This window comes from Coccidioides posadasii, chromosome 1 (genome assembly GCF_018416015.2).
Source record: "Coccidioides posadasii str. Silveira chromosome 1, complete sequence".
Taxonomy (NCBI): domain Eukaryota; kingdom Fungi; phylum Ascomycota; class Eurotiomycetes; order Onygenales; family Onygenaceae; genus Coccidioides; species Coccidioides posadasii.
Window position 1 is genome coordinate 7819451 of NC_089407.1, and position 23686 is coordinate 7843136.

Consider the following 23686-nt stretch of genomic DNA (forward strand, 5'->3'; position numbering starts at 1 on the left):
CATGAGCATCCACAGGATGACATATCTTACTCACAACTCAATAACTATGTCTGGCACATTGTTGCAGGCTTCCTCCATTGTCTTCCCTCTGCCTGGCTCTGTCACCGTGGCTGTTTCTCTGGTAGTGTGCGTAGCCAAAATGCGGTTGTTGCGGCGATCTCCTGGTGGTGGATGGCGGGTTTTGGTGGTCCAGAAAAATTCTAAAATCGCCTCCATCAGTGTCCCTTCACATCCCCCAATGCTCCCTTGCCCAACGACACCTTATCGCCTCCCCGGTTAACAAACAGTTAGAAAGCAAAAGATACCTCAATTTCTCCTCTTTGAACTCCGTGCTCCAACTCTAACTATTGAAGCTCGAATATACCCGCTCTTGCTGCCCAGGAATAGTGCTGCCGCCGCCGCTGGCCATCCTTGCTCCCGCAACTCCTCCCAACCGCCCGTCTTCCCAACCTCATTCTTGCACTCCGCTTCCACCAAAGCAAATCCTCTACTCTCATCGAATCCTAGTTGAATATCCGAAGCCTACTGTCGCTTGATTACATTCCCTTTCAGCTTGATTGTGCCATGAGGCCCAATTAGACAGTACACACGTACCACACGAGCCCATGGCTATCATTCGATACCAGCCCGAGGAGCTTTTACGCCTTCGCGAATCCCCTCTAGTGATCAAGCCGGATAATTTACCACCTATAGAAGAATGGATGGGGTAGGTTCACGATTTTTGGGTCTTTTCTATTGTAGGTCTAATTGCTAACTGGAGATATTGTTGCTCCAATAGCCCTATCCCAGACCCCACCGCTCAGAAGAAAAACCCCCGAGATCCAACAAATCAATTGGAGTCGGCCAATAATCAGCGGCGCCCGAGTTTTTTTGAGTCGCGCCATATCTCACGCACCTCTAATTCAGGTGATACTCCATATAGTTTTCTGAGACAACCAGGCTTGTTGTGTACTGACTAATTTTCTTCAGAAGATCTTGTCCTTGGTCCCCCCAAAACGTCATTTGCCTCTGCCACCAGGGGCTTTGGAAAATCAATTGATGCTACCGACAGATCTTTCAAGAACAACGACCACGATGATACGAAACAAGACCGTTTTGGAGGTTTCCGTGACAAATTCTTCAAGGACAGAGAATATGGAGACAGGGATAAAGATCCGGATAGAAGAGATAACCGAACCAACCTTACTAATGGCCGTCGGATGAACCGAGATGATCGAGAAGATTGGAATAGTAGACCACGACGAAATTTTGGACTGGAAGAAGATCGTGACAGAAGATCTAGACGAAGTGGCGATGGAGATCGCTGGGATGGTAGAGACTCAAAAGAGCATCGCGACCAGCAAGACGGAGGCGAACGTGTGAATCGGGATAGGGACCAGGGAAGGTTCCCTGGTCGTCGTGATACGCCTGCTAGACAGAGACATGATCAATTCTGGCACCGTGATGGTGAGTCACAGGATACAGGCGAGCTGGAGGAAGATAAGACACCGATTCGGAACCGCGAATGGCGCCGAGGTTTACATGGCCCAGACCGCGATTGGAATCGGCCCGTTAAGCAAGAACAAGACCCTGAATGGATGGATTCCACCGCTCGTTCTGACACCAAAGAGGCACACACTCAGGAGGATTTCCAGCGATGGAAAGAGAGGATGAAGGCCGGCGCTGCTCAGGTTTCCGGTGATACGAAGAAAGAGGTTGAGCCCGAACCTCCTAAGCAAGAGCCAAAGACAGTCGAAACCAAGCGAGTCGATGGCGAGATGTTTAGCAGCCTTGACCCATCCTTTCAAACTGACGCTGGCCTGGACAACTTTTTCGGTCTTTTTGGAGGGCACAAAGCCACGCAGGATTCTCCACTTGAGAATTTAGCACCCGAAAGCAAGAAAGAAACTCCTAAGCCGGTAAAATCTTCAAGATTCGCTGGATTTTTTAACACTCAGAATGAAGCCAAAGAGGCTGAACCCCCGCAGTCAGGTACACCACGACCAGCTTCTACGGATGCAGACCAGGAAGGGTTTCAACGTATTCTTCAAATGCTTGGGGGTAATAAATCGAGAAATGCCACCCCTCAAGTTGAGGAACCAAACCAACCCCGTCCTCCGCTCATGCAAATTCCTCAATCTGACTTTGCAAAGGCACCGCCACCGGCCACATCTCCTCTACGAGAGACGTTCAATCGCCAGGAATATATGAATTTCCAAGATCAGGCCCCACGAGACAAGGCACCGCCAGGATTGGAGAATCTACTTGCGCAGAAAGCTCCTAAGGAGAATAACGCTCATGGCCGCGATACCGAATTCTTGCTGCGTCTTATGCAACAGTCAAAGCTATCCACACAAACACCAACCGGCCAAAATCCCCCTTCTTCGCAAGGCCCTGCAGGACGGGGTTTAATCGACTTGCTGGCTGGAAACCAGGGTGTGCAAGTCCAGAAAAATCCGGTCTACATAGACGATCCAGCAATTGCAAATTTCCGCCAGTCTAACGCAAATGATCCACGGAATCAGCTTCGTCGGCGACCTACTGGCGGACCAACTGGATATTTTGACGAAATGCCCTATCCTGGGGCTACAAGCGGAAATCACACTCCCAGCAACCCGCCTGGGCTCCGCCCTCAAGGCCCACCGCAGCAACCCATGAATATCCAGCGACCTCCTGGCCTTGAGCACGTTAATCCCAATAACTGGCCAAACCAGCAGATTCCACAGCAATCAAACCAAATGATGCTGCCTCCGGGCCTTCCCGCTCCACAAACGCGGAATATAAATGCAAACTTCTCTCCTGCACATCCAATGCCTTTACCAGCAGGGATGACGCCATCGGCGGAACGCCCACAATTTCAGCGGGGAGCTAGTGGAAACGGCCCGACTGGTTTCGCCCCGCCGCCTGGGATAATGCCTCCTCCAGGTTATTTGAACATGAACGCTCCTCCACCATCAGGCTTTCCACTCATGCCACATTCCGTAGAGGCGATGATGAACTTGTCCCATGGACACCCTGGCCATTATGGAGCAGGTCCACAGCAAGGTCCTCATCAGCCATCGTCGCGCCAGTTGCTTGAGATGTTTACGCAGCATGGTGGCAACCCAGGAGACGGAAATGTTGGCGCCCGTAGTGGCGCAGGAATGATGGGTCCAGCAGGTCCTTACCGCTAGGAAACATAACACCAGATACGTAGTCATAGACCAAGATGGTGTGCCTAATCTTGCTCTTTGACCAACGTATCTCATCGCATTCGGAAACTGCCAGCTTGGTTGACTCAATATACCCTATTTGTCTATCTGCAATAAGCCTATGTTTGTACCAACCGGAGTTCATCTTTTTTGTTATTTTTTACTTTTTTGGGACGGGGCGTCTGGAAGGTTATTGGAATTGGCCCGTGATCTGATATTTCTGTTTCTGTTACGACTTGAATATCCTTTTAGCTTCTCAGCTATGTTGTTGTATAGCATGTCCTTTGCTTTACACCTGCTACTCCCTCCTTGCTTTCTTGCTCGCCTCGCATACTTGGCGATTGATGCCCCTTGGGATGATGGTTTCAGGTTTGTTCCGTGTCTTGTATTCTGCAACGGGTGGGATAAGATGCATTTTTTATATTCTTTCTTCTCTTTCTCTGCTTTCTGTACTGTTTGTTGTTTTGTCAATGTTTTGGTACATGATGATATCTCGCCTTACGTACATGAGCTATGTAATGTACATAGGTTATTGCAGACTAGACACTTAGGGGTATATTCACTGAGAAATGCAGTTGAACCATTGTTGATGATTCGGGGATCGATTAAAGCATATTCTTGCCAGTTGGGACTGAGAGTGATGGTAAACTATGGATTACACGGTTGATAGAAAACTGATATATGTGAAGTAGGTAGTGCGACTCCATATATCATACAAAATAAGCTCAAATTGAAACCGTGTGTAGAATACTTCCAAAAACTCCGCTCTATGCATCAAGGGCAACCAGGGTTGCCAGCCAGGTCATGTAACGTGAAGCATGGTTAACCCCAAGTGCCACCACCACCACCTCTTCCCTGTCGTCTTTGAGCAGATAATCGCCAGTCATCCTCGCCAGCAAAACGGTTATGGAGTGGCTGGATACGTTCTGCCTTCTTCCGTTTAGACAGGCGGTCAGTTGGAGCGACTTTGAAGAACGTCGGTGCTGCTTCGACGAGCCACTGCGAATAAAAATGTTAGTAACATCCGCTTTTAGAGTGAAATAGGAAATCTGTGCCTACCTTCGGCTCAATCGCAGTTGTACAATGCATGTATTCTTTCGTTGTCAGCACCAGTGTATGGAAAATAACGTGTTCCGCTGCCTTCCCAAACAACGACGAGCTGGGATGCATGTATACCGGCGTTCCTTCGATCAGAGTCTTGTAGCCCTCTTGTGGATCCTTGCGCGCGGAATTCCTGAAGAATCCCGAACATAACGCTTTGCGAACTTTGATCGTGTTCCTTCCGCACGATACAATCTTATGATGGTATCTCTCCATGATACTAACTAGTTGCTGGCGAACGTCCTGTGCACGCCGCATTTGCCGAGCTTGAATGAAGTTTTCAAAGCACCAAGGGTTACTGTACCGGGAATTTTTCCAGGCGTTATAGACATTGAGAAGAGTAAGGTGATCGCCATGCGGATCGTGGAATTTGGACTTTTTTTGGTCGGCCTGTTGCTGTTTTTCTTTGGGACGATAGAAAACATTCTGGACGGAAAGCATAGCTACGATACTTAGAACCTCGTCGGAGCAACCCATATCGACTGATGCGATGAGAACTTTTGCGAGAGCTGGTTCCATGGGGAAGTCTGCCATTTTCCTGCCAAGTCGGGTCAAAAGGCCTTCGTCGTCAAGGGCCGAAAGGGCGTATAGTTCTTCAAGAGCTGTAAGCATAGTATTTGTTGGCGGCGGGTCCATGAAGTCGAAGTGAAGTAAATCATTAATTCCCATAGCTTTTAGCATCAGGATAGTATGAGATAGGTTTTGGCGTTGAATTTCGGGGATGGAAGTTGGTAACATTTCGGACTGGAATGCAGCCTCCGTGTATAGACGAAAACATTTACCAGGGCCAGTTCTTCCAGCACGACCTGCTCGTTGCTTGGCCTGTGCCTGAGAGATTGGAGTCACGACAAGTGAGTCCATGCCTAATTTTGGATCATAAGCGTTCTGCTTCACAAAACCAGGGTCAATAACATAATAAATGTGGTCTATAGTAATGGATGTTTCGGCGATATTCGTCGCAATAACCACTTTCCTGCTTCCTGGAGGTGCTGGATCGAAGATCCTACTCTGCATCTCGCTGGGAAGAGCAGAATAGACGGGAAGAATAATTAATTCCGGGACATTTGGGCCAAGAGATTTCATTCTCTCGTACAAAATTTCGCAGCTCGTGTCAATTTCTTCCTGACCAGTTAGAAAGAGTAAAATGTCGCCTTCTGGCTCCGTGAGGTGAATTTGCATCACTGTGACAAGTGCAGCATCCAGATAATCTGTTTCCGGTTCGCGAGAATACATGATCTCAACAGGAAACGTCCGGCCTGGTATTGTAAAAATGGGGCACCCGTTGAAATATTCAGAGAACTTCTCAGCATCGAGGGTTGCGGATGTAACAATTAGCTTTAAATCCGGTCTTCGTTTAATAGTCTTTTTCAGAAGCCCAAAAAGAACATCTGTAGCAATTGTTCTCTCGTGTGCTTCGTCAAGCATGATAACGGAGTACTTTTTCAAGTCCGGATCCAAAAGAATCTCTCTCTGAAGGATGCCGTCTGTCATATATTTGATCTTTGTATCTGGGCTCGAGCAATCCTCAAAGCGAATAGTGTATCCAACTTCCTGGCCCAGTTGGCAACCAACCTCTTCCGCAACACGTTTCGCAACAGAAACGGCAGCGACTCGACGAGGCTGCGTACATCCGATCATACCATCATTTGCAAACCCAGCTTCGGCAAGATATTGGGTGACTTGAGTAGTTTTTCCTGAGCCAGTATCACCGACCACAATCAAGAGCTGATTCTTGTGGACGGCCTCTAGCAGTTGTTTGCGGAACTTGAAAACTGGAAGACTCTCTCTTTGCTGTTTGATTGTCAAGTTCGTTCTCTTTCCGTAAGAAACGTCTTTACTTTGGGTAACTCGTTTCCATTCGGGAATTGCATCCGTTTTCTGTGCGGTCCGCAACTCGGAGGCAAATTTTCTTTGGTCCGGCGCAATCATGGGGTCTTGCCATTGTGCATTTAAATCAACTTGGGAGGCTTGTTCTGCAGCCTTATCCTGTGCCTCCTGTTGGCGAAGTTCCCTTCTTTCTTTTGCAAGGTTTGTCCCAGCCATTGCAGCTCGGTTCAGCGAGCCATCAGGTGCCCTGACAACACGGATAGGTGATAACTCCAGCGATTGCTTGGTTTGTCCAGCTAAAAATGGCGGTTCTTCATCCTTAACTTCAATGTCCACATCCTCCTCTTCTTCAAAATCACCTTCTCCCCTAAGTGTGGCGTGATATTCTTCGTCAATATCGGGATAATCTGCAGCCGAAACGGCACCAGAAGCAATGAGTTGCTTAATCTCCCATCTTTCAGGCGAGTTTAAGCGCTTTTTATTCCTTAGCGGCTTCCCGTCGTCATCATCCTCTATTACATGTACGTTGGAGCTTAAATTACCATAGCGATCATCAGCTCCAGTTCCATCGAGTCTTTCCATATTTGCACCGGAGGCGATACGTCTCTGAGGAACAAGATCTCTCCCTGTCACTTGATCGACTTCTTTCATAGACAAGCCGATACGGGACCCTTGTATAGACACGACTTTGACTTTGACGGGCTGTGCTCGCGACACCAGATCAGACGGATGATTGACCCTAGCACCATCTTGCATTGCAGAAACATGAACAAGTCCATCGACCTTCCCTCTAACACCCTGTAGATTGACAAAGGCCCCAAAATCCTTTATACCGGTAACTCGTCCATCGTACACCTTGTAAAGGATCGGCCGTTCGTCAAGTTCGGGTGTAGGAGGTCTGCGGAAATAGTCATCATCATCACGGCCTCTCCGCCCTCTTCGATCCTTATAGTCGTCTCTGTATCTGTCATTCCTTCCTCCATACTTTGTCCCTGACCGTTCGTGGGCCACATCTTCGTCTCGCCTGTAGCGCCGTTCACCGCTGCGTGACCTAGATCTGGAACGGTACTTTTCTCGGCGCCGCGTTCCTCGATCATAGTCATCACTACTTGGGCTCCTGCTCCGCTTCCTACTCTTAGCTCCATCCCCTTTGCCCCTGGCTTTCGCGGCCAGACCTTCAAGCATCGCAAAGGTATCGTCTAGGACGTCTGCACCGGCATCGTTTCTCGAAATTTCTCCTGGCTTCGTATAATCACCATCTTCCCATTGGGGTGCCTTATCCGGCATCGCCAACGCTTTAAACACCTTTGCCTTCATCTCAATATCATTTATCTTCGCACCGTTGCCGTTTTCCCGCTCGGAGGAGTGTTTGTCCGTCGCATTCTGCTTCAGCTTGTACTTCGGGTGCATGGCCAGCACCAAGCGATCGATACTCTCCATCAAGCTCTGCGGGAATTCCGCCCCCATGCCCTCGAGTGAGCCCTTGAACTCCTTGAATGATCCGCCACATTTTAGATGCTGGTCGATTACGAACTCGGCGAGGGTCTTGTCGTTGATTCCTAAATGGTTCTGGAGCTCGGTTGTCACTCTGGAAACCAGAGACAGAAGCTCCAGCGACTGAAGGTCGTCCATTGTCGCTCCACGAGTTAACCAGGCGAGCTGTAGGGAGGCCGTCGCCGGTCTTGTCGGCCCTCTCGCCTCGCGGCTTTCTCAAGGCGAACGGAACATTGTTGTGGCGGATTCCGGAATGCTTACCTAAGCTTAGTTACGTAAGTTAGTTTCAGCACTGGGCTGGCCGCTCAGGAGTTTACGTATGTGGGAGACTGGAGTGGCGACGGAAAATACAAGGGCGATTGTGATAACGACAGAGCAAGGAATGCGGAGGACAGAGTCACAAAATTATACAAAACTTGAGTTTGGAAAGGAGGTGCATTTGTCTCTATAAATACATATATAAATGAAAATCTATATGCTTCCTCCGCACAGGACGCGATTATCTGCGACGAAGAAAGTGTATATACCAGCCCACTACCCTCTCTGGGGATCGCTTTCGGGTCATGGTATTGCTGGGTGGTGCCCATGTATGTTTCGTGATCAACTTCGATATTTTTGAGCTCTAAGCGAGCCTAGAGGGTCCACATGCGCGAGAAGCCGGTCCGATCGGACCAGCCAGTTTCCCATTAAGGGGACGCTCAAGATCAGGTATATAAAATTTCTAACCCACCAGAAATAATAAAGCTTGCTGCGTCCTTCACTGGCGTTGTCTAGCGATACTAGCCGGGGGAATGTGACCGGCCGGTTTCAATTAATTTGCGTTACTAGAATCCAGAGGTCTGATCCATTTGGGCCAAAGGTTCAAACCGCGTAAGCCACCATAGCTTACAGAACAGCCCGGAGATGGCGTTCAAGCAGCCACTCCTACTTTTTGGGGTTGAATTTCAACATCGTGGGAAGGATCAAAATCAACTTCCTGTATTTCTTCCGCTTCTTCGAGCAGGCCCTTCTTTAATAATGCGGCCTGTTTCCTAAGTATAGCGGACTTGGTTAACTTGGAATTGGCGGAGAATTCGGTCAAAGCCCTGTCCATCTTCATTTCCACAAGCTCCTTGACATGGGTAGCAAGAGTCCTATCAGTGAATATGCCACCTATTCTGAAGCTTAACCAAAGGTAGAGGACAAGCGAACGGTGAAGTGATTCCAAGGATCGTAAGTAATTCTTATTGCCAGATACAGGGACATCCAGGATCTCAAGGTGCAGTTCCGGAATGTCGAGGAGCGCTCCGCTCTTGTGTTGAGCAACACAGGTTGCGAATGCCTTGAGGGTTAAGGCACTTGTCGGATCTGCCGTCGAAGTGGGAGCGGATAGAAAGACGAGTTTATCCGTAACACTGAGTCCGGGAACGTCATCCAGGATTTCTTGTACGTCAGAACTGTGTAAATCACACATAAAGAAGCGTGGATGCGTCTGAGAAACATTCCACAATCGCTGCAAGAGGTATCTAAACGGCGTATCTGAAGGGAAATGATCCGTAAAGGCAGTTATCATAGAATCTTGAGGAAGAATACCCGCTGCGTTGATTGGCTCTGCCTCCGCGCGCAGGCACTTCTGGATATGCGGAAGATCGACATCCTCAAGGCATGTCACAAATCCGACATTTTGATCTTCCTCAGAGCGCTTTGACGGTTTGCTTTTGTCCATGGCATCGGCTACACTTCGATAACGACCGGCCCTGCCACCAATCTGTTTGACCTGAGATACTGATAATCGTTCCAGACCAACTGGACTTCTCTTGATGACCGATTCAAAAATGATTCGCTTACAGCTTCTATCGATACCAGCTTAGCAATGAAAGCCAAAAGATGGAAGGTTAAAAGAGCAACTTACAGATTAAGGCCCATACCGATCGCATCACTAGCGACCAGGAAATCATAGTCATTATCAGGGTTATTGAACAAGTCCGCCTGCTGCGACCGAATTTCCGCAGGTAAACCCCCATAGACTATGGCGGCTCTTCGCCCAGTTGCCTTTTCAATTTCTTGCTTGAGAGCATGGATACCCAAGCGAGAAAATGCCACAACACAGTCTCCTTTCTGAAGTTTTTGAAGATTCCCTTTTAGGCTCTTCGTCATCGGGATCAATGGGTTCAAGCGCTTATAATTATGGATTTCCAGCTTATCTCCCGTCAAAGCAGCAAGTTCTCGGATCAAAGGCACTACTCGTTCTTCCCCACAGAGATGGACTTCCTTCGCCGGAGCGCCTAACAGCGCTCTCGTCCACGCCCAACCTCGTTGACGATCACCAATCATTTGAATTTCGTCAATAACAGCGACTTCGACCTCTACTCCCAACGGGGCCATTTCAACTGTGTTACTATAGAGGGTTGGAGGAGTGCCTTCGGGAACTTTTACTTCGTCGCCCGTTATAAGACCGCAAGAGATGCCCTTTGCATTAAACCGAGAATAGACTTCATGGGCGAGAAGTCGCAATGGTCCAGCATAAAACCCGCTTTTTGCTTCTTCTAGTCTTTTCAAGGCGTGATATGTCTTTCCCGAGTTTGTAGGCCCAACATGAAGATGTATCGTGCGCTGGAGAGCCCGGGCCGCTGGGTACCATTCCGCCGGGAACCTGTAGTCGGCCAGAGCCTTCTGTTCTTTAATGCGTGAAGAGAACTTGATATCATATTTATAATTCCGATACTCTTCTTCCAAAACCGAGGCCAGCTTGGCTTCTCCAGCCCTTATAAAGGCCTCGTGTAATCTTTGACTCAAAGCAAGATTGGGCGATTGGTTCCCTGACTGCGTGCAGGCGGCCGTCACCACGTCTTGAAACTCCCTCCAAGTACTTTTGCCCTCGTTAGACTTCACTTTTCGTTCTAAATCCTGTAATATCCTCTCTAACACGACCGTGAACTGATCTCTTCGAACAGCATTATTTCTGGCATTTCTCTTCTTCTGCTCTTGGGGAAGCCGAAGACTCTGGAGCAAATAGTTAGAATCACAAAATGTATAAGCGCCAAAGTTTATAAATTATTCCTACCGTCTGTTTCCAAGCAAGTTTAGACTTGCTAGACTTGGGTTTTCCCCTTTCCAAGGGCCTGCTGGTACTAAGGGAGCGGGTGAACTGTCGCGGAACGACAGACTGTCGAAAGAGACAAATCAGGCACGGTGTCTGTGACCCTCTCCACGGTTGCATGAGCATGGTGTGGGTGGATTCGGCGCTGATTCAAGATTGAGACGGAAGGCGGACGGTCTCGTCGCATTGAGTGCTCTCAGTTTGAGCGCAGAAGGAATTGGAATGTTTTCAATGAGAACGTGTATACCACGAACGCCTCGCAAGCACAATATACAGTAAAAGAAGCCAAGAGAGAAATTTCCAGTCTTCACATAGAAGATGTTGGACGAAGCTTCGAGTTGGAATTCTCAAAGGGTACTCAGGTCGAATATAGTCTTGCGGATCAACGATAACCCTGTCCGGTGGCGGAAGAAAAGTTGTTCCCGCTACCTGCTGATATAATCGCACCAGCCGCCGGGGCTAGTCCCCTCCGAGCCTAGCGCGGGCCGGCTGGCTGGCGGGCGGAGGTTGCGTTATGTCACAGAGCGAGACCGTAATCTCGCGGGCTGTGCCGACGGCGCGAGGTGAAGCGATTCAGGGCACCGTCGCCGGCATCACTTCTGTCACGGGTGCAAATTGCTGTTCTATATATCGCTCTACCTGCCTTCAACGAAAAGCAGCCCGCTCCATCCATTACCGATCCTGTCGAACCTCCAGCGCCTCGTAACTGCGGTTCTCATTCTCATGACCGATTCCCTGCCAAGATGGACTCCTCCTTGATTGAGGTCCAGCGGAAAAGTATCGTGTACCCATTTTCTAAGAATGCACTGGATATAGCTAATTCGACGCCTAGTTATCCTGGACACTGTTCAATATACCGCTGAGCGAGAAGTTAGCTCTCGTGCCTCCCCGCCCTACATTTGAACAGCTGCTGATTGGTTTCAAGTGGAAAGTGCTCGTCGTTGATGCATTGAGCAAAAAGTTAATAGATAATGCCGTTAAAGAGGATGACATCCTCAACGCCAATGTTACAAGTAAGTCACATTGGTTGACGAGTGTTGTTGTTCGGTGGAGATCGGAGCTGATGCCATCTCAAGATATTGAGCAGATCGAGCACCGGCGCCCTATGAACCAAGAGACGGATGCGGTTTATTTTCTCTCACCATTGCCGCACATCGTAGACTCTCTTATAGCGGACTTGCAACGTCGGCGATATAGGAGAGCCTTTCTAGTCTGGACTGCTAGTGAGTCCTCCGTGGTCAAACCCCTGAAACATTCTCCTGACATACTCGACAGGGCTTGATCCCCAATTACGAAGCAGAATCAACGGCTTGAGCATGGCGCGCGACCTGATCGCTGATTTCCGTATCGTCAACATTAACTACTTTCCTAGAGAATCGCATCTTGTAATTTTCCGCGATCCTTGGAGCTTTCCCACCCTCTTCCATCCGGCATGCAACAATCTCGTCCGAGGTCACCTTGAGGATCTCGCCCAAAGGGTGCGTTTACAAATGGACACATTCCTTAGATTTTCACTAATAAAGATAGATCGTTTCCGTATGCGTATCGCTTGGCGAATATCCCGTAATTCGATACTACCGGCCCAAGGCGCCGACACACGAAGCTAGTGTTCTATGCTCCCACCTGGCACGTTTTGTCCAGGATGAGCTGGATGCTTACGCCAAATCGCGCGAAGACTTTCGAACGGCGTCGAGACAACGGGGTCTGCTTTATATAGTTGACCGAACCTTAGATCTTGTCGCTCCGCTAGTCCACGAATTCACGTATCAGGCCATGGCTCATGATCTCCTTCCAATCAAAGAAGGAGAAAAGGTTACTTATGAAACAACCATTAATGCCGGAGAGCCAAATCAGGAAACCAAGGAATTGGAGATCTCAGAAAATGATAGTATCTGGGTAGAGAGTCGGCATTTGCACATGAAAGACCTCCTCGGGAAGCTAGTGGATGATTTCAACCAATTCAGAGCGAAAAACCCTCAGTTTGCTGACAAGTATGTCATGCTCTTTGCTCCATTTCTGTACTGGTCGTTGCTAATTACAGTTCAATAGTGATTCGTCTGCAAATGTGAACACCATCAGAGACATGTTGGCCGGACTGTCAAAGTTTCAAGAAGGGAAGAATTCGTATACGCTGCACCTTAACATGGCCGAAGAGTGCATGCAACTATTTCAGGACCGCAACCTACCGGAGCTTGCGTCTGTTGAACAGGTATGTTACGATCGCCGGCGGCAATTTACTTCGCGACTCCACCTAACATGCTACAGTCACTTGGTACTGGGTTAGACGAAGATTACCGAAAGCCTAAAAATCTTGCCGACCAACTTGTTCGCCTTCTGGATGACGAGCGTGTTCGGCCTCCCGATCGGTTACGACTAATAGTCCTTTACCTCTTATATCGAGGCGGCCTTCTCGGCGGTGATATCAAAAAGCTACTCGCTCACTCACAGCTGCCACCCCAGGATGGGGAAGTCATCTACAATTTTGATTTATTAGGGGCACGGGTTGAAAAACCACTCAGCGATACTAAGCCACCCAATCAGCCACTATTTGCCCGAAAGCCGCCTGCTCAGATTAACGAAGATGACACGAGCTTATCAAGATTCGAACCTAACTTGAAGTTGATGTTACAAGAACAAATACGGGGCACTTTGGATACTTCAGTGTTTCCATCAACCCGCCCTCACGCGGATGGGGACGATGTCATGAGTCAAGATAACGTTTCTCAAGCTTCTCTTAGGAGCGCAAAACCTACCTGGGCTCGAATCCGTCCTTCAGCGGCGGAACCTCGTCAAAAAATCATTGTTTTCATGGCTGGTGGAGCCACGTACTCCGAAGCTCGCTCCTGCTACGAACTATCCCAGAATCACAACAAAGATATATACCTCGTCACATCACACATGCTTACTCCTGGCCTCTTCCTACGCCAAGTTGGCGATCTAAGTGTTGACAAGCGACGGCTTAACCTCCCCGCCGACCAACCGAAACCTCAGGCCCCTCGACATCTATTTGAGAGAGAGCCGTCGCCCAAACCACAGGTGCAGCCGCAGCCGCAGCCGCAGCCACTGACAGCGTCGAAGTCTCTAGCACCTCCCACTTCTGGCCTTGCTGCTATGACAATGAGTTCCCAGGACGACCCGCGAAGAGTAAAATCCCTGGGTGAATCTGCTCCGCCCCGACCACAACCCATGTTGTCAAAAAGCGAACAGAAGCTTAGCAAAAAGGACAAGGACAAGAAGGATAAAGAGAAGAAGAAACGTTTCTTCAAATAGAGCTTTGATTATTATGACCTATGATGTTAGGCATATGTTACACTACCCCCTTTTAGCAGCCTTGAAAGTCTGTATGGCGTTTATTTTGTCACTTTATGGCTCTTTTACTTCTGATGCATTTTGAAAGCAGTCATTTTCTTTTCATTTTCATTTTTTTTTTTTTTTTTTTTTTTTTTTTTTGGCAACAGAGTAGTATGGCGCACTGGGATGGGTTTTCTCTTGCCAGCCTATTATCAGGGGTTAGACCAAATTTCCTAAGTTGCATTGCATTTATATGATAGAGACAGCGAATTCCAGTACCCATCTGGAATTGATTATCAATTCTTGGGGTTGCTATGCTCAACAGCATGTCACCTTTTTGCTCAAAGTAGACTGGTCAAGTTAACCTATGCATCTCCAAATAAACCAAATGGGGTATCATAAACGACAAAGAAGCAGGATGACATAGGCTCGTCAACCTCTACCTAAGTACTTCTCCAGGTCCTCTGATCCATAGAACATCTCTCTTAGTCTCTCTGCTTTCTTCTTCCCTTCCTCTTCTGTCTTCCGGACCTGCTTCGCATTCAATTTCGCAGCCGCTCTCTGCCTCTCCCTCTCCTTCTTCTCCGCATCGCTCATTCTTTTGACGTCCAAACCCAGGCCCGCCGTATCATGCTTCACCTGTGGGAGAATTGGTACCCGGATACCGCCACCTGTTGGGCCCAGACCAGTTCGAGAGTCCGGGTTCCAGCCGTAGGAAGCGAGGTATTTGTATCCACGGCGCGTACGGTCAACAGCGGAGGGTGGATGGGAGTGTGGAAGGCTGGCCTGATGGACGAGGGAGGATTCATGTGGATGAGGCGGGTATTGCGCATCTGAGGAGCTGGGAGGCGGTTGTGATAGAGGCAGGTTGCAAATGTCGCATGTTACAAGTGCAGTGTCTTCTTGGAGTCTCTCTTCAGACGAAGAATCTGCTTGCTTGGCGGCGCCGATGGTGGTCGCGGAGGTTGAGGCGGGGGACGGGGAGGGGTTTGCGGACTTAGATAGGACTATGGAGAGGTACTTGTCACCTATTGAAGGTGGTGTTGGCTCTGAGACAGCGGCTTCGGGGCCTGGCGTGGAAGATGTAGTTGCGGGTGCGGAGAGTGGATGGCCATCTGTGGTGATGAGGCGCGTTTCGCTGGATGGGACGAATGGCACTCTCTTTCTTTTGATTCCAGCACCGAAGACGCGCTGATCCTCCAAGGGGAGGAAATAATCTTCATCGTCATAGGGCATTGTGCAATGTTGTCTCCTTGAACACTATACGGAGTAGTGATAAATGGAACGTGAGCATGAAGCTCTTTTTCGGAGTGGCGAGCGGACGCCAGCTCATTTCCCGCGACGTCATGCTGGGGCTCCTTGAAGTTCCTGAACCACAAAGCACTGCAGGTCGACCCATCCACTCCCAAGCGAAGGACGAAAGATACGAGGATAACTATAGGAGCTTCTTGAAAGAGCTTGGCAGATTGGTGCTCCGGATTTGGGGAAATACGTACCATGCCTCTCCCGATCATCTCACACACCTTCAGCAATGGCCTCTCGTCCATCCCTTACGCATATCCCATTGCCAAAACGGCATCAGGGATTGCCGCCATTGCGCTGCTCAAACGATACTTTGGCGGTGCTATAAACCAGTCCGAGCGTACTATGCATTCTAAAGTAATTATGATTACGGTACGTGCCTATTTCGCGCTCCGCTCTTCTGCAGTCAGCCCACTCGTTGACACTTCTCCCCAGGGCGGCACTTCAGGCGTGGGAGCATCGATTGTTCATGAACTTGCTTCTCGCGGTGCCCAAATAATTATCCTTACGCAACATTCGCCCAGTGACCCTTTCGTTGTGGACTATGTCGAGGACGTCCGCAACAGCACCAACAACTCGCTCGTATACGCCGAACAAGTTGATCTTTCCTCCCTTCATTCCGTCCGGCGCTTCGCTACGAAGTGGATAGATAATACACCCCCACGACGGCTGGATATTGTTATTCTATGCGGAAATACCTTAACTCCACCGTCCTCTCCGGAGTTGCAAAATACGTCCGATCGACTAAACAGAGAGTGGCAGGTGAACTACCTAGCCAATTTTCATTTACTAAGTATATTAAGCCCTGCACTGCGCGCTCAGCCGCCAGATCGGGATGTAAGAGTCATATTTGCGACCTGTTCGAGTTACATCAGGGCGGAGTTGGACTTTGAAACGCTGGAAGCCAGAACATCGGAAGCAACGCAGGGTTCAAGCACATCCAAAGCAAAGTCAAGCGTCAAAGGAACAATAAGGAGCGGGTGTAAATCCAGCAGCAGCATGTATGCTACATCTAAACTCGCCCTCTTGATATTCGCGCGGTCATACCAAGCTCATCTGGCCAACTACGACAACTCCAATCGGACCAAAAAGCAAGCGGCCCGTCCTACCAATTCGCGCGTGCTCGTGGTGGACCCGGGATTTTCGAGAACGCCGGGAACGAGGCGCTGGCTCACCGGCGGATCTCTCCTAGGGCTATTATTCTACCTTCTTACATGGCCAATATGGTGGCTTATTCTCAAATCACCCCAACAGGGAGCACAAAGCTTTCTTCTAGCAGCGATGGAAGCTGGGCTGAGCGCGGTGGGCGAGACGGACGAAGACAGACAAAGGCGAATAGTGGGTATTCAAGGAGGCAGGTTGATAAAGGAATGTAAGCAGCGGGAAGTTCTGAGAAAAGAGGTGATGGATGATAAAATTGCCGAGAAGTTATGGAAGTTTAGTCAAGAGCAGATTGAAAAAACTGAGAAAGCGAGTGCCCTTCGGAGAGCGATCGAGAAGGGGGAAAAGCAAGAGGAGGCGAAGAAGAAACAGAAGCCTGATAGAGGTAAAAAGGAGGGATGAAAACCTGGCAATGGGGTGATTTTATTATTTACATGTTTCGTGCTGCCGATATCCATTCACTAGCCTTGATGGCGTCGGAATCGGGGACTTTGTTGAGTCAACAAGATAACCTAGACGGTAAGGAGGAAAGAAAATAATTGCATCTTAATCCACAAGACAGAATAGAAGACCTATTCTATTTTGTCGGTACAAACATACATATCGATTGCACTATCTCCCTACATACACGGCAATCTATCAAGCAATATAGAACCAGAACATCACCGGACGAACTATACTTCCGGAGAGAACAAAAGAGCATTATTTCCCCACAGTACCAACCCAAATCGATTGCTTTTGCTTATTATTCGCCGTTATATTTACCCTTCCCTTGAAACTGTATATCACAATAAATTCAAATGCCGGCCCCTTAATTTTGTTTTAGCTTGGCGAGAAATTCCTCTGGTGGTGACTGTCGATATCCCTGGGGATTGTTCTTTGTCCACCGCCAAAGGTCTTCGCAGGCTTGCTCGAGAGTTCGTGTGGCCTTCCATCCCAATTCACGATTCGCACGAGACGGGTTCCCGGTTAGATCGAGAACATCACCATCGCGACGGGCAACGACCTCATATGGCAAGTCGCGGCCAACAGCTTTGCTAAAAGCCTTGATAATGTCGAAGACGGTGCTGCCTTTGCCGGTGCCCAGGTTCCAAGCGCGGACACCGGGACGGTTGTCACGGAGATAGTTGAGGGCTTCCAGATGGCCATTTGCAAGATCAAGGATATGAATGTAGTCACGGATAGCGGTGCCGTCATGAGAAGCGTAATCTGGTATTTTCCTCGTCAGAATTGCTGGCTGTATACTCCCACTTTACAATTGCTTCTGGCGACTTACCATCTCCAAACACAAAGAGCTTTTCTCGTTTCCCCGTAGCTACCTGTGCAAGCAGTGGAAGCAGGTTGTACGGCACGCCCTGTGGATCCTCGCCCATGATTGCGCTCGGGTGAGCACCTGCAGGGTTAAAATAGCGCAGCAGAGCCGCATTCCACTTTTCAGCATCTTCTGCATTTCCAGCCTTAATCGCATTGGTGCGCTGCGAGCTGATAACATCTGTAATCGCAGTCTCAGCGATAACCTTTGTATTTCCATAAGGATTAGTTGGACCCAAGGGGCACTCTTCAGGTATGGGAATCATATTCTCGAAACGTGTCGCGTCACCGTAGACGGTTGCAGAACTCGAGAAGACGATATTCGTCACATTATGACGGACCATTGAGCGTAATAGGCACAGTGTTCCGTAGACATTAGTATTGTAGTAATCTAAAGGCCTCTCGACGGATTCTCCCACTGCCTGTACACAAGTTAGGACCGGGGAAGATCAACGTCATAGAATACATCTATAATCACCTTTAGAGCAGCAAAATGAATCACGCTGTCAATGCTAGGATTCTCATCAAATAGCCTGTCAAAAGCAGCTTCGTCGGTGACGTCTAACTCGAAGAAACCGGGGCGTTTGCCACAGATCAGTTCAATACGATTGAGCACCTCGTCTGAAGAATTATATAGACTGTCGGCAATGACGACACTATATCCTGCCTCAAGAAGCGCGAGAGATGTGAAGGACCCTATATATCCCATCCCACTAATAATGCGAACAGGAAAGCAAAGTGACGTTAGCGGCTTACTACCCCGCAATTGCACGGGCTGGCGCAACGGACGACAGTGGGAGCAGCGCGAGAGCCAGCTTGGACGTACCCGGTAACAAGAACATTGCCCTTCGCCATGATTGCGACCTTGACTGGTCCTGCAGCTGAGAACGGCCTCGGATACGCTGTACGCTGGGGCTTTGCTGGTTCAGGTTCGTGCCAATAAGGTGGGGCAGACACTGGAGAAATGGAGTTTGGGGTAAAAGTGTAAGACCGTCCGCTAAACCAGCGCTGCGATCTGGAGATCTGCGAAAATACTAAACAAGGAGGGTAACGAATGCGCGTGAAGATTTTAAGGATACGGTGGAAGAAGAGAGAGTCGGGGTTGGGGGGATTTGGTCTCGGCTCACCAGTTATGACAACGCGTCATCGTGCGGATAAAGATCGACATGGTACTTGGTGGGAGCCAGCTAGTTTGACTTCATCGCTGCAAAATTTAACTATTAACTTCCCGTCCCTCCGTACAGTACAGTTATGGGAACCAACAATCCGATGCTTTCACCAGAGCGGCCCAAGGTTACATACAGGCACATCAAGCATCGCTCGGATGCATCTCTTCCGATATCCCAGGCGGCCTTTTTTGCATAATAGGGCTGATTTAGCTTACTAACCTTTAACTAGGTTGGCTAGCCTCCCCCCGCAAAAGCTCCGCACTTCCAGGAGAAATTGCACCGGGCTGGCTTTCTCGAGAACTTCACTCGGGTGGACGTGCATTCCTCTAGCTAAATCTGGGGCGTTTGTGATAAACTAATACATAGAAGTCACCTTCGGGGTGTGTACAGGGCCGGCATCTCGCCCACCCACATGGGCTGATCTCTTTCGGCTTCCTGTACCATCCAGTTCGCCCAATCTCTTCTCTGGAGAAAGACATTCCATTTTCCATCTCCCACCCAGCCCGCCTCTGCCATCCCGCCATCTTCCGAAGAACTCCCCAGCACTGGCACTCTGTACAATGTCCAGTCCAACCCCTGACCTTCCTCCTTGAAGACTTTTTCGATCCCAAAGATTTCCAGCTGTGCTCTTCGTGCCACCACGAAAATCACGCTATACGCAAGGAGCCGAGACAATGCAAAGGAATCGCGCTCATCGTAGCAGCTGATTGTGCCCATGGCAAGAATACGGCGCACATTGTGCCTCCTCATCAATTTGAGAATTAGGCGGTAGCCGTTTGCTAGTTCATTCCTAGGACAAAATGGCCCATTCGGACCAAGCGATGACAAAATCGCATCTTGGTCTTCGATTGCTTCGGAAAGGGTCTCTTCATTGGACAGACTGCCTTCAATGATCTTCATCATTGCTATTAGAACGCGAGAGCGCTATATATAGTAACCCAAGGAGTGCGGTTTATAGTGTGGGATACCTTCACTTTGTGAGAGTTTCTAATATCTTCGGGGACACGGTGTTGATCTCTAACATGTAGCGTCACATCGTGGCCGTGCTCAATGGCCTTTCGAGCTGTCCACGCTCCCACTTTCCCAGTGGCTCCAAATATGAGCAACTTCATATGCGAAAGCAGGTAGTAAAGAACAGAAAAAGTATTAGACAATAATAGAATCCAGCATTCGCTTGAATACGTCGAATTAAGAGGAAAGCAACAGGCGCATGAACTGTTCATTCGCCAATTGCTCTTTGCATCGAGGAATCCGGATTCCGTATCCGGCCACCAGGGATGTTAAACTGTGATAAAGTATATACTGGAAGTGGTAGAAAGAGTAACGCAATTGCTGGGTGATTGCGATCAGCACAGAAATGAAAATACCATAGCGGGAGAGAAGGAGAAAGGAAGTCAGCTGCTAGTAAGTGTTGCGAAGTTGCAAGACGCAAAGACTCAATGCCCTATTGAACTAAAACCCAACAGCCGAAGCCGTGCAATCGATCGCGAGAATGTGAAGTGCTGCTCCGGCTGTGTTTTGAGTTTGGCTTTGGACGTTCCACTTGAAGTTGCCACTGGGACGTTGCTTTTCCGCTTCCGAACCGAACCGTCGGGCACAACCGAGAAAACTGGGAAGTTGGCGAAGACTTAAAAAGGGGGATAATAATAAAGGGAGAATAAGGAGCAGGTTGAGGGTGCACATGAGATTATCCAAGGCAATGCAATTTACACTTATTGCACTGGAAGGTATGTAGTTATCTTCTTCCCAGGTTAGATAAAAATCTGCAAATCCGACTCGTATGATACCAACTTGCTCCCCTTGCCCCCTGAAAATATGATAGCAACATTTTGTGAGAAAATGAAAACACAATAAAGCAGGGTACGCTTGAACACGCTATGCAGGGCAGGGAAAAAAAAAAAAATAAGATATTAAGAAACACAAAGCAAATCAATTCCCTAGTTTCAATTCCATAAACATGTATTTTGATCATCGTCATGTTGGCTGCATTTTATATATCAGATCACCAATGCAATGAGGAAACAATAGATTGCAACATTTCAACACTTCACAGTATACATAGTGGAGATAAAGTGATGGAAAAGTCTCATCCTAGAAGTTCCACATCAAGTCCAAGAGCGCGCATGAACAAGTTAACATTACCAAGTCGTTGACTGGCCATGTCCGCTGGTAGTGTTTTGCTCTGAGCGACTGTCTCCATAACTCGGTCCCTGACAAGAGGAGGATGTTAGATCCGCGTTCCTTCTCCACAACATATTTGTGGGTATAATGGAGAAAGAAAACTTACTTGACCGCAATAACCAACCGTTGCTGTTGCTCAGGGCTTGCTCCAATGCCAACAGCGGCGAGGAACTGCCACACATACATATCATCTCCGCTATTAATAGTTCCTGGGAAAATGCTACCGAGAATCGGTTCTAGCCGGTCAAACAGCTGATTATAAAGATCTGTCCATTGTTTCCATTCCTCATCGTCCACTGCGCCCGCTTCCTTTACCAACTCCGCACGACTTAACAGCATAGTCAAGATGCCGAGGCCTATCCGTGTTTTAGATACCGCCTGGACGTTCGTCCGGAAGATGACGAGACCGACAAGCCCAATGATGAATTTGAGAGGAGCTTCGGTGACGTAACCCAATAGACTCGGCATAACAGCTTGCGAAAACAAATCAATCTCCTCGCGGACAGGTCCAGGGGGCTGGGTTTCCCCGGGCTGTAACTGTGCTCGCTGGACGACGTCTAGCGAATCTAAATGAACGATTATCATAGTGAGAATCGTGACTCGTTGCTCCTGGTCTATATGGCGGAATATTCGAGGGATCGCCTTTTTGCCCTTAGGATAAGACAGGAACGCAATAAAAGGATGGGTCGTTGTAGAACCGGGGAATATAGGTTCGTGGACTTTCATATCAGTCCATAACTTTCGATTGAGAGCATCCATCTTCTGTCTCCATTCAAGATGCTTCTGCACAGCTTCTGCATCTTCAGCGTCGGGTGGTGGAGGCATTTTTCGTTCGTGATCCTCCATTCTCATCAATGTATCGTATGCGTTTTCGATGTTATTTAAGATAGACTTGCGGTCACTCGGACTAAGCCCGGTTTGAGCTCCTTTCTTGACATTGGCTGGCTTATGACCATCCGCACTATCGGGGCGTTTGATATTGAGGAGTGTCCTTGGGGTTTTGGCATTGCTGAATGAAATTTTCCCTAAACTACCTTCAATTATCAGTTGCTTGTTTTTGGGGCGCAGTTTCGCAGCTTCAACAGCACGCTGAACTTGCTGCTGCATGCGTTGCATGTGATTGTCAGCGTTCTGATACTGCCTTCGGCCCATATGGCCCCCGGAGCGGCTACCGGTTTGGAAAAGATAGGTCTGGGCAAAATGACCGAGAGGCTGTCTTGGGTGCTGTCGGGGCGCACCGCGAATTTGGCTATACACTTGATAATAAAAGTCTTCTGACAGTAGGGAATCGGTATCTGTCTCTCCCGTATTTCCTGTTGCCGACACTAGCTGCTGTAGCTGTATCCGGGTAATAAAGTTTTTATCTTGCGGGGTCATCAAGCCATTTCCTTTCGAGAGAAGGTGAATTTTATGATTTCGCTTGGCGCGTTTCGCATCCTCTGCCAAAAGTGCCCTGCGATGTTCTTCGGAAAGCTGCGCAAACTGTGGGTGCATTGCGGCGATTGAAGGTAGCTGCGGCCCTGTAGTTGCCGATGGCGGGGCGTGTGGATAATGACCTTGAATTTGTAGCCCAGAGTGTCTCTGAGGAATGCTTGGCATACGATTCTGATGCTGTAGGGCTTGGATTGACATATTCTGCCTTGGTTTCTGTTCAGGGAAAGGCCGTGGAGGCTGGCGCTGAAAACCTTGCGGCGGTGGGTACTGCTGATGTTGGTTTAATGGAGGAAAATCTTTTTGTTGAAGTTGAGGGAATGTGTCGGGCTGGGGGAAGGGCTGTTCGGGGAATCTTAGATTAGACAGTGCTCCTTGCGGGATGGTCGCGGGGAACTGCTGAGACGGCGGAGGAGCAGTAGCTTCGGTTGCATGCTGCGGTCGTTGTGATTGCGCGCGCATCTGTGCTTCAACTTCTTCCAAGCTCATCATCTTTTTGGATGGAGCAGCCGGTTTTGGCTGTTCTGTCTTTACTTTTTGTGTAATTCCTGTTCCCCAGACACTGGATTTCGCTTGAATCTCAGGGATATACCCGGGGTCTTGGTATGGCTCATAGCCTGTCCTTTTCGGTTTCGGGGCTGCATCGGGCGAAACGGAGGGTTGGGGTTGTTCGTTTTGGTGCTTCAGGTTGTAAAGCACTTGCTCTTCACCCAAAATGTTGGTCATCTGAGCCGTTTGGCCGAAGAAGTCAAAGTCTTTCCCCACAGGTTTATCCTCATTTCCCGCCGCCTCTCCGAAAGTGTCTTCGTTAAAGGCATCTTGGGCATCGTCGAGCCGGTCTCCCAACCCGTCGTAGGTGTCCTCAAAGTCAATTCTAAAATAAGGTCAGCATTCAAATGTATAGCGTTTAAACACTTAAAAAAAGAAACAGAAACCGCACGCGTCATCGCCATCGTTGAATCCATGCGCTGTGGCACGAGCAACTTCGGAGAAAGGATCGGGGGCCTCAAAAATACCCCTCGACTCCCGTGCGGGAGGACGATCGTTAGGAAGCGTGGTATCAAAGCCAAAGAACGACATGACAGCTGCGGTGTGCGAACCGAGGGTGAGAAAGGAGTGCGGAGGGGGGAAGTGAAGGTGAATGCGATGCTGCGAGTTCGAATGTATAA

The 23686-nt window shown here is 48.9% G+C and overlaps 9 protein-coding genes across 9 annotated transcripts; 3 read left to right on the forward strand and 6 right to left on the reverse strand.

Annotated features, from left to right (window-relative positions):
• Positions 1–294: 294 nt before the first annotated feature.
• On the forward strand, positions 295–3518 carry D8B26_002374 (uncharacterized protein). The gene is made up of 3 exons (XM_003066280.2): positions 295–706; positions 779–906; positions 970–3518. Exons 1-3 carry the CDS (start codon positions 606–608, stop codon positions 3150–3152), a joined length of 2412 nt encoding a protein of 803 aa, XP_003066326.1. The 5' UTR covers positions 295–605; the 3' UTR covers positions 3153–3518.
• PRP22 (DEAH-box ATP-dependent RNA helicase prp22) lies at positions 3511–7730 on the reverse strand (the record flags this gene model as incomplete). The annotated part of the gene is made up of 2 exons (XM_003066281.2): positions 3511–4169; positions 4230–7730. The coding sequence occupies 2 exons, from the start codon at positions 7728–7730 to the stop codon at positions 3993–3995; spliced, it is 3678 nt and encodes a 1225-aa protein (XP_003066327.2). The 3' UTR covers positions 3511–3992.
• Positions 7731–8502: 772 nt separating this feature from the next.
• Positions 8503–10797, reverse strand: SUV3 (RNA helicase; the record flags this gene model as incomplete). The annotated part of the gene is made up of 3 exons (XM_003066282.2): positions 8503–9424; positions 9484–10574; positions 10636–10797. 3 exons carry the CDS (start codon positions 10795–10797, stop codon positions 8503–8505), a joined length of 2175 nt encoding a protein of 724 aa, XP_003066328.2.
• A 617-nt stretch (positions 10798–11414) lies between these two features.
• SEC1 (vacuolar sorting protein VPS33/slp1) lies at positions 11415–14006 on the forward strand (the record flags this gene model as incomplete). The annotated part of the gene is made up of 7 exons (XM_066123809.1): positions 11415–11453; positions 11504–11684; positions 11748–11894; positions 11947–12149; positions 12199–12662; positions 12721–12880; positions 12937–14006. 7 exons carry the CDS (start codon positions 11415–11417, stop codon positions 13939–13941), a joined length of 2199 nt encoding a protein of 732 aa, XP_065979884.1. The 3' UTR covers positions 13942–14006.
• Positions 14007–14322: 316 nt separating this feature from the next.
• On the reverse strand, positions 14323–15198 carry D8B26_002378 (uncharacterized protein; the record flags this gene model as incomplete). The annotated part of the gene is made up of 2 exons (XM_003066284.2): positions 14323–14327; positions 14406–15198. The coding sequence occupies 2 exons, from the start codon at positions 15196–15198 to the stop codon at positions 14323–14325; spliced, it is 798 nt and encodes a 265-aa protein (XP_003066330.2).
• Positions 15199–15459: 261 nt separating this feature from the next.
• Positions 15460–16969, forward strand: D8B26_002379 (uncharacterized protein; the record flags this gene model as incomplete). Its single annotated transcript, XM_003066285.2, has 2 exons — positions 15460–15636; positions 15700–16969. 2 exons carry the CDS (start codon positions 15460–15462, stop codon positions 16825–16827), a joined length of 1305 nt encoding a protein of 434 aa, XP_003066331.2. The 3' UTR covers positions 16828–16969.
• Positions 16133–18832, reverse strand: GAL10 (UDP-glucose-4-epimerase). The gene is made up of 4 exons (XM_003066286.2): positions 18563–18832; positions 18215–18449; positions 17702–18158; positions 16133–17634 (listed from the first exon to the last, which is right to left on the reverse strand). The coding sequence occupies exons 1-4, from the start codon at positions 18589–18591 to the stop codon at positions 17237–17239; spliced, it is 1119 nt and encodes a 372-aa protein (XP_003066332.2). The 5' UTR covers positions 18592–18832; the 3' UTR covers positions 16133–17236.
• Positions 18833–19196: 364 nt separating this feature from the next.
• On the reverse strand, positions 19197–20063 carry D8B26_002381 (uncharacterized protein). The gene is made up of 2 exons (XM_003066287.2): positions 19874–20063; positions 19197–19799 (listed from the first exon to the last, which is right to left on the reverse strand). Exons 1-2 carry the CDS (start codon positions 20015–20017, stop codon positions 19275–19277), a joined length of 669 nt encoding a protein of 222 aa, XP_003066333.2. The 5' UTR covers positions 20018–20063; the 3' UTR covers positions 19197–19274.
• A 498-nt stretch (positions 20064–20561) lies between these two features.
• D8B26_002382 (uncharacterized protein) lies at positions 20562–23661 on the reverse strand. The gene is made up of 3 exons (XM_003066288.2): positions 23458–23661; positions 21193–23391; positions 20562–21115 (listed from the first exon to the last, which is right to left on the reverse strand). Exons 1-3 carry the CDS (start codon positions 23595–23597, stop codon positions 20992–20994), a joined length of 2463 nt encoding a protein of 820 aa, XP_003066334.2. The 5' UTR covers positions 23598–23661; the 3' UTR covers positions 20562–20991.
• Positions 23662–23686: the final 25 nt, after the last annotated feature.

Excerpts from the sequence above, each read along its gene's own strand:
- D8B26_002381 (XM_003066287.2), bottom strand. The coding sequence starts at position 20,017 with ATGAAGTTGCTCATATTTGGAGCCACTGGGAAAGTGGGAGCGTGGACA. Across the intron at positions 19,800-19,873 it reads GAAACTCTCACAAAGTGAAG|ATCATTGAAGGCAGTCTGTC; the intron begins GTATCCCACACT and ends GCAATGATGAAG.
- D8B26_002374 (XM_003066280.2), top strand. The coding sequence starts at position 606 with ATGGCTATCATTCGATACCAGCCCGAGGAGCTTTTACGCCTTCGCGAA. Across the intron at positions 707-778 it reads CCTATAGAAGAATGGATGGG|CCCTATCCCAGACCCCACCG; the intron begins GTAGGTTCACGA and ends TTGCTCCAATAG. Across the intron at positions 907-969 it reads CTCACGCACCTCTAATTCAG|AAGATCTTGTCCTTGGTCCC; the intron begins GTGATACTCCAT and ends AATTTTCTTCAG.
- D8B26_002382 (XM_003066288.2), bottom strand. The coding sequence starts at position 23,597 with ATGTCGTTCTTTGGCTTTGATACCACGCTTCCTAACGATCGTCCTCCC. Across the intron at positions 23,392-23,457 it reads TTCAACGATGGCGATGACGC|AATTGACTTTGAGGACACCT; the intron begins GTGCGGTTTCTG and ends ACCTTATTTTAG. Across the intron at positions 21,116-21,192 it reads CGGTTGGTTATTGCGGTCAA|GGACCGAGTTATGGAGACAG; the intron begins GTAAGTTTTCTT and ends TCCTCTTGTCAG.
- GAL10 (XM_003066286.2), bottom strand. The coding sequence starts at position 18,591 with ATGGCGAAGGGCAATGTTCTTGTTACCGG. Across the intron at positions 18,450-18,562 it reads GGCAATGTTCTTGTTACCGG|TGGGATGGGATATATAGGGT; the intron begins GTACGTCCAAGC and ends TCGCATTATTAG. Across the intron at positions 17,635-17,701 it reads GCTCTTTGTGTTTGGAGATG|ATTACGCTTCTCATGACGGC; the intron begins GTAAGTCGCCAG and ends GGAAAATACCAG.